This window comes from Charadrius vociferus, unplaced genomic scaffold (genome assembly GCF_000708025.1).
Source record: "Charadrius vociferus isolate BGI_N301 unplaced genomic scaffold, ASM70802v2 scaffold951, whole genome shotgun sequence".
NCBI lineage: Eukaryota > Metazoa > Chordata > Aves > Charadriiformes > Charadriidae > Charadrius > Charadrius vociferus.
In genome coordinates, this window is record NW_009646752.1 from 192,255 (window position 1) to 200,624 (window position 8,370).

Sequence of the window (8,370 nt, forward strand, 5' to 3'; positions counted from 1 at the left end):
AGCAGGACCTTTAATTTCAGTCACGTGGGCATTGAACAGACATTGCTGTCATGACTGACAGAAGACAAGGCATATAGCTGGTCTGTACAATAGGTTTAGCTCTTCCAGGAGGAGAAAAAGAAACAGAATTTGCTTGAAGAGTCATGAAGCAATGGAATGAAAACGATGCTCTGACATGACCCTGCCGTTATTTCCCCCCTTCTCTACCCCTTAAAAGAAAACACACCTACATAAAAGCTCACCTTTTTTCCTGAAGCCTGAAATATCTTTATTAGAGAGCCTGACCGTCTGTCTGTTCTGAAAATATAAACCTGAAAAGTGAAAAAAGAAAAAAGTTAACCAATAATAACTACACAGCACATAATGGTACAGCACTGGTGCTTTCTAAATAATATCTAAATCATGATCCATCCATGGGTATTGCCAAGATCCAATTTCATGATCACTTTCTTGCTCAGTCTTCTTTTAAAAGACAAAACATACAGTTCCCTCTTTTCTTGATGAATCACAGGCCTCTTATGAGAAATGCTTGAATAGTATCTTGTCGCCTACTTATTTGGCGCACATGTGTGTATGTGCACATGTAGGTATTAGCTTTTGGCACCTAGTAAAGGAACTTTCAAGCTCTCAAACAAGTGACATCTGGAACGGGGTAAAAGGCTGAGAAGGCATAACCCAACTCCCCTTCCCTTATACAGCCTTCTCTTCTCAAGGACACGCGCCTGCACGTACTGCATTGTAAACTTCACGATGCTTTAGCAAAGGTCAGAGTAGAAATCCCAATCGGACCACCCAAGGCATATGCGCCATTTCTGTCTGAAACAATCTGTAAATCAGAAAACTATTAAAACATAGTCCCCTCATTGTTCATTTCCACAGGAAAAACTGTTTTACCAAGAACTCTTGGAGCTAATAGTATTTATGCCAGTTGAGTAACAGATCTTGTACAAAAATTCAAGACACATGCTACTCCTCCAGTGTTTGCCAGGCTCCCTCCTAGCAGGTCCTCACACAGTTTGCAGGACAGAGGATCCCTTAATTCCAAGGCCACGTGGCGGAGCCAAGCACTTGACATAGTTGAATATGTGGAGAGTTATTAATAGGTAGTGAGACAGAGTTCAAAGCTGTTTTCAGCCGAGAACATAGCACAGATTTACTGCAGACAATTGCTCTAGATATAAAGGACTCTGTAGGTTTTGCCGTGGCACGTTTAGCAGCGAGAGCACGTTGCCAGGTGTCACGACTCCAAACCCAGTCTTAACTAATGACACTCTTGGTGACTTTGGAGAAATGACTGAGTCACATTAAGTATCTTGGCTTTACCTTTGGTGAAAAGGGTGTAACAATGCTAACCACTTTCCATCAGGGAAGTGGAAAGGATTAGCTTATTAGAGAGTGTGGAAAGTACAATAGGACCGCTCAGCGTAATGTTCTGTACTCAACACCTCTTACCACATGTTCCTGCTACCCACATCCCACACCAAGGGAGAATAACGGGAGCTTTCACAACTACAGCAGTAGTCTTTAAACTACAGGGCCAGCTGCTTTCTCATGGATCTCATGTTAGCAGCTGGTTTTTTTTCCTCCTTGTACACAGATTAAATCTGTTCCATAGAGAAAACAGGTTGGAAGGAAGGTGCCTTGGATTAGCCATAACAGAGCACCTGGGATAAGGAAACTATGTCTTTCCCATGCACATGTCCTCTCAGTAGCAACTGTGCTGCTACCCTATCCTGCATGTCCTGGTCATCCCAGATCAGGTATACGTATCAAGTTCCTCCTCTACTTTTATTCCATTTTCCCCACTTGCGCTGGTATCCCCTGGGGCATGGTTACTACCAAAAATAATATGCCTAAACCAAGGAATGGTGTTCCTGATAGTGGAGACCTCTCACTCGTTATTGTTATGACTCAGCTACAACTCATGTCCCTGTAGAGCAGGAAAGTCAGAGGGAAGAAGATGGAAGGGCGCTGCAGGACATCTCTGCTTAAGCACATGGTGGCAGTGGTCCCAAAAGGACTGGATTTTGAAGAAAAAGGGACAAAAGTAGATCCTTTACATCCCTTCTTTCCCTCTCCCCACTCCCACTTCTCCACCTTTGGTTCAGAGTCACAGTGCTCATCTTCAACCAGTTCCCCCGATAGCAGCCAAGTACCCGGCACAGGAACACCAGGCACACCTAACTCACCACCCATTTCCATCTAGCCGCACACCTGCTTACATCTTTGGGACACTGAACATATGTATGCCTACAGGAAAACCATTTTTTTTTGTTTTTCTTCTCAAGAGACTATCACCAAGGTTTCTAAGCACAGCTGGCAGAAACCCAGATTCTAATCCACTAAACATCACATATTATGAGGTTTTAAGAGGGACATCAAATCACCTAGTAAATGGCTTTTCATGCTATTAGAGATGCTACCCTGAAGCAAACACCAAAACAGTCAAATATATGAAGAAAACACATTTTTTCATTTCCAGGCAAGGTTTAAGTGATACCTATATGTTACAAATCCTAAACAAAAGCAGTGTGAAAGAAATGTTGACTGTGTCTCCTTAAAATAACTATTGTAAGGATTGGGTGGGAGAGAGAGGAAAGAGAGGGGTGAGGGATGTGAGGCACCAGAAGGGGCAGGTCATGAAAATTTGATGACTTCATCAAACAACCTCACTTCTCCCCTGCTCAGTGCTCCAAAACTATCCTGTAGGCAAAAATCTCTTGGCTTCTCGGACACATGGGAACCCATCAGTATTAGTCTTTTGGCCTGTTGCATGCGACCACATTATTGTTTGACAAAAAGCCACACCTTTCCAATGCCTCCGTCCTGGGGAGCTCCTCCTACAACATCCGTGGTAGTCGGCTGAGAGAAATGACCTGCCGTCACCGCATATCCTGAGCAGCAGATGGGGTGGGGTGGGAGAGAAAAGAGGAAATAAATAAATAAATAATCACAAAAGGGAAGAGCATGAGAAACAGGTCAGCTGGTTGGATCATGCTCATGGGGTTTAACTGCTCCTCCTGGATTATGCATTGTTAGCGTTCAACAACCATTCTGCTCAGGATGTGCCAATATTCCGCACAAAAGCTCACAGCATTGGGAAGTGACAGTACGCCCTCCAGTACAGCTGAGAGAAGAAAGGTGTGTGTGGAGCTGGAGGAGGGACACACAAAGCAGGTACAGGGAGCAGTTTGGTAACAGCAAGTCCAGAAAGGGAAGCAATAAAACATGAACTGGCACGCACAATTAGAGCACAGAGACTACATTGTCGCAGAGAAAGTATCACATCAGAGAGTGACAGTCGTACATTGACCCAGCAGAAGTGTCCTCTTTTGGCTAAAATCACTGCCCAGGAAGGCTTGGAAAATTACGTGCCTTTTTGGTTGGGGGGGGGGGGGGGGGGGAGGACAGTAGGCAAAGAGGTCAGAGAAGTTAATGGCTTAAAAAGAGTTTTGTTTAGGCAAGAAGAAAAATGGGAGGATAGATCAAAGAAAGGAGGAGTGTATTTGAAAGAAAGATCAAAGATTCAGTCTTATTTGATATACTAAAATGATATATAATAACTAAAGAAGAGTAGAGTGCTTTCCTTCTAAGGCTGTCTTGTACTTGCTTTGCTCTTCTGCTGTAAATTATGAGGCTCTTGTCTACATCATAAACACTATAAATCAGGCCTATCAGTGGCAAATCCTATTTATGTCCTTAAATATGTATATATATACTCCTCATTTAGCTATCACCAAGCAGCATCTTCCAAGCAGTATTTTTTTTAAAGACTAAAGGTTAAGGGGAAAAAGAGAGGTCAATGCAAGTCTTTAGTCACTACCGACTGAAGTGACTTCTAGGTTTCAGCAGTCTCAGGCATTGGGGATTAGGTGGAGACCTCTAAATTAAGTTTATTTGGTACATTACCTGGTTTTAGAACAAGTAAAACCAACTGAGTTAAACGTACTCAAACCTATAGTAGATCCTTTCACAACCTCCTTCTGTTGCCAATGACTCACTTACATGATGCTATTTTTGTTGAAATAACCTTGTATCTGCAATATACATTCTACAATTATTTGTTGTACCCATTTTAAAGACAGGTGTAAGCAGACACACAGCCTAACCAATGACAAATAATCTTTCTGTCACAGGGCAAAAGCAGGAAAGGAATGTAGGAGGCCCACTGCCATCCAACCTGCTTTTCAGTCAAAATGCATTTTCTATATTAGTCAAAAAAATTATAGCGAAGTTTTAAAAAAAACAAGCAAACAAAAAATTGAATATTCTGTCTGCTTCTTTGCTTATGTTTCTTTCCAGGTAGGTAACCCTTTAATTCAGATATTCTTCCTTTCACATAAAAATACTCTACACCGCTAAGAAAAAAATCAGTATCAGCTTTATAGCATCAAAGCCTTGAAATACGTTGTTGGACTAATCTGTTCTCACAGTGAGCACCAGAGAGCTGCTTACCAAGGTACGTGTACCGCCTGGCTATCACAGCATCGTCATTCAGCTTGTAGTATGTGTTGTCAGTGAGATTCAGTACTTTGACAGTTCCTGTCCAATAATAAGATCCCGGTGCCCCCATGATGACCAGCTCCTATAACAGGAAAAACAGAAGGGTGTGGGGGAAAGGATGGGGAAAAAAATAAATAACAATCAAAACTAGACAAAAATTCACGCTTTACGTAGTAATGGAGAAGGGATGGGATATTAACTTAAAACACCAATTATCAGCCCATCTATAAGAATCTCCATTCTGTGTGCATGTAGAGGATATCTTTCTTCCCAAACATGGAGGTCACTGCACACACCCTAGAGACACACAGTCTTCCCTTTTATGGCCTGTTTCTGCTCAGCTGTTCTGCTGCTGCAATAAGACCTTCCTCAGCCTTACTAACCATCAAACTTACCCCTGCTAACACAGTCCTACCAAAAATCTCTCTCCACCTGCTGCCTTTCCTAAACATCTTTCAGAAGACCTGACAACCTCCACCAAGTGACAAAAGTGCCCCAGCTCACCCAGACCCGCTATTCAGCTACAGGCTGTGCCTCAATGCTGGCTGACACGCTATACCAACTGATCGTGACAGATACAGCACAAAAGATTTTGATTTTACAGATATGAAGCCAAAGAGCTTCCATGCACTCAGCAAGCAGGGTGTGAGTATTGTCATGGTTGGAACATTTTGCCTTGCTCTGTCCTCAGATACACTCTGCTCTTCAAGAGACAACCTGGCTATAGTTCATCACAGACACGCAGCATGACTCAGGATTTTAAAAGACTAGAAATCAGGCAAAGTTTGACCCAGCATCCAAAGGTACGGATATTGCTTTCGAATCAAAACCGAAGGTACATTTGCAGGCAAGACAGATTGCAAAAAGGTTGCCCCAAAGCATCCAGCATCCTTGCCAGGAAACCTTACTCCTGGATGTGGTTTTAAATACCTCCAACAAGGGACCAAATTAAGCCTGGGAAGTATTAAGCCTAGGTAAGTTCTCCATCCCTGGAGGAGACAGGAGGACAGCTGCTTTGCCTCACATCTCCATTCAGTGCAAGGCCATGGGTAAACTCCATCCTTATGGGAAAACACTTCCTCACCTGGGACCCCTTTGGGTGACCAGTTCCAGTCAGGGGGAGATGTTAAACAAGGGATTTTCCTAATAAGACTACAGGGTCAGGACGGCAAACCCAACCAAAGAGCAGGACGTGCTTGGCAACAGCTTTTTTCCTTGGGAGGGGCCGTGCCCTTGAGGTCAAGGGATCATTTACCGGCAGGAATGACTACCATCAGCAGCGCTGAATATACGGTAGGGGCTTGCCTGTTTGACCCAAAAAGCCATTTATCTGCATTTCCTGCTCAGAGAGCTGCCATTGGGCTGAAGCAATGAAAGTTCAAAGATATCTTTTGAACTAGGATAGCAAAGGAGGATTTAAAGCATGGGAACAGAAACAGGCTCGAGAGAGCAGACAAGCCAGGAAACAGCTGCTGCTGGCTGAACACCCAGTTATCAGACAGTGCCACTGTGGCAACATTACCTGCCACCTCAGTTTACTCGGAAATCACCTTCTGCCATTTCAGAGGATGCTTTTATTCTGCTTATATCAGCCTGGACAATAAATTCTGTAGACCAGTGCATATGTAATTAGGAACAAGTATATACCTGACACGACAGTACCAAGGAGCCTGATACTGAAATAGCTTTTTTTTTTCCTTATAAAAAATAAAAACAAACAACAACAAAAAAACCTAAAACCAAAACCAAACACCACCACCACCCCCCCAAAAAAAAAAAAACAAAACCAAACTTAACTGTGAAACTTTACAAAAAAACATTAATATATACATAATGGAACAAATTCATCCTTGACATAACCAAAACGTGGCTGACAGACTTCTGTCCAGACTTCTGTTTAGAACAGCTTTGGAGCATATATTTTACCATGCTATTTTTCCTCCATCTTTTTGAAATAAAGAACTGAAGCAGAACTAAAAAAAAAAAGTGTTTATCTTATATATGTATACGTATGTGCATGTGTACTTATATATTCACGTAGATGCATATATCGACATGTACGCACACATAAACAAAGTCATCCAGGGAGGACTGTTTTATAACATCACTTAAATTAAACAGCTAACGTTAGACACAGAGATATCTCTATGGAAGTTTTGGGATGTACATGATAAAAACATTCCCTAAGGACGTTTCTCAGAATCAATTCATTCATTCTTGTCCACAGATCTTGCACATACACCTACCTACAAACCACCCGGCAGGCATTGTGCAAGATGCAGGCTCCCGGGAGGCTGGACAAGGCAGGAGGCTGTTTGCTGGCAGGGAGGGACCATGCTCAGTACTAAGCCCCCTTTTAAAGCCATGCTCAGGGCTCCCCTCCCGGGTCATGCGGCAGGAGAGCCCCTCACCAACCCCATCCTTTCCATGCACATGCCCCTGCTCACCTCGGTGAAGAACCCTGCAATTCCCGCCTGGCACGAGCCGTGCTCCTCCCCATACTTCTTCTTGTACTCTGGATGGGAGAAGGGAAGAAAACAAACCGTTGTCATCCCTGGCACGGCACACACTCTCCACCCGAGCCATCTGCATCGCTACACGCACAGCATGGAGAGACACCAGCACACAGGGCTCCTGGGTTTTATCAATGGACCTGTCACCAGTGCACCATGGCAGCATCCTTGCCCACATCGAGGGGTAAAGTGAGAGGCCTAAAATGGGGAACAAAACCCGCCTGGACGCTGTCCTGTATAACGTGCTGTAGGTGACCCTGCTCTGGCAGGAGGGGTGGACTAGATGATCTCCAGAGGTCCCTTCCAACCCTAACAATTCTGTGAATTCTGTGAATTCTGTGGCTGACAGACTTCTGTCCAGAATTCTGTTTAGAACAGCTTTGGAGCATGTATTTTACCATGCTATTTTTCCTCTATCTTTTTGAAATAAAGAACTGAAGCAGCTGACAGACTTCTGTCCAGACTTCTGTTTAGAACAGCTTTGGAGCATATATTTTACCATGCTATTTTTCCTCCATCTTTTTGAAATAAAGAACTGAAGCAGAACTAAAAAAAAAAGTGTTTATCTCATATATGTATATGTATGTGCATGTGTACTTATATATTCACGTAGATGCATATATCGACATGTACGCACACATAAACAAAGTCATCCAGGGAGGACTGTTTTATATCATCACTTAAATTAAACAGCTAAACGTTAGACACAGAGATATCTCTATGGAAGTTTTGGGATGTACATGATAAAAGCATTCCCTAAGGATGTTTCTCAGAATCAATTCATTCATTCTTGTCCACAGATCTTGCACATACACCTACCTACAAACCACCCGGCAGGCATTGTGCAAGATGCAGGCTCCCGGGAGGCTGGACAAGGCAGGAGGCTGTTTGCTGGCAGGGAGGGACCATGCTCAGTACTAAGCCCCCTTTTAAAGCCATGCTCAGGGCTCCCCTCCCGGGTCATGCGGCGGGAGAGCCCCTCACCAACCCCATCCTTTCCATGCACATGCCCCTGCTCACCTCGGTGAAGAACCCTGCAATTCCCGCCTGGCACGAGCCGTGCTCCTCCCCATACTTCTTCTTGTACTCTGGATGGGAGAAGGGAAGAAAACAAACCGTTGTCATCCCTGGCACGGCACACACTCTCCACCCGAGCCATCTGCATCGCTACACGCACAGCATGGAGAGACACCAGCACACAGGGTTCCTGGGTTTTATCAATGGACCTGTCACCAGTGCACCATGGCAGCATCCTTGCCCACATCGAGGGGTAAAGTGAGAGGCCTAAAATGGGGAACAGCTGGTGTGCTGCCTAGTGAGACGCTAAATGAGCAGTATCACAGTAACATGATAA

The 8,370-nt window shown here is 44.0% G+C and overlaps 1 protein-coding gene across 1 annotated transcript in view; it reads right to left on the reverse strand.

Annotated features, from left to right (window-relative positions):
- ITGA9 (integrin, alpha 9) overlaps positions 1 to 7,055 on the reverse strand; it is a gene marked incomplete at its 3' end in the record, with an annotated part of 187,311 nt that extends 180,256 nt beyond the window's left edge. Inside the window, exons 1-4 of the mRNA XM_009891547.1 lie at positions 6,951 to 7,055; positions 4,456 to 4,585; positions 2,809 to 2,894; positions 243 to 311 (exon numbers count right to left, since the gene is read on the reverse strand). Coding sequence (XP_009889849.1) covers positions 243 to 311; positions 2,809 to 2,894; positions 4,456 to 4,585; positions 6,951 to 7,055 — 390 coding nt within the window. The remainder of the gene's footprint in view (positions 1 to 242; positions 312 to 2,808; positions 2,895 to 4,455; positions 4,586 to 6,950) is intronic.
- Positions 7,056 to 8,370: the final 1,315 nt, after the last annotated feature.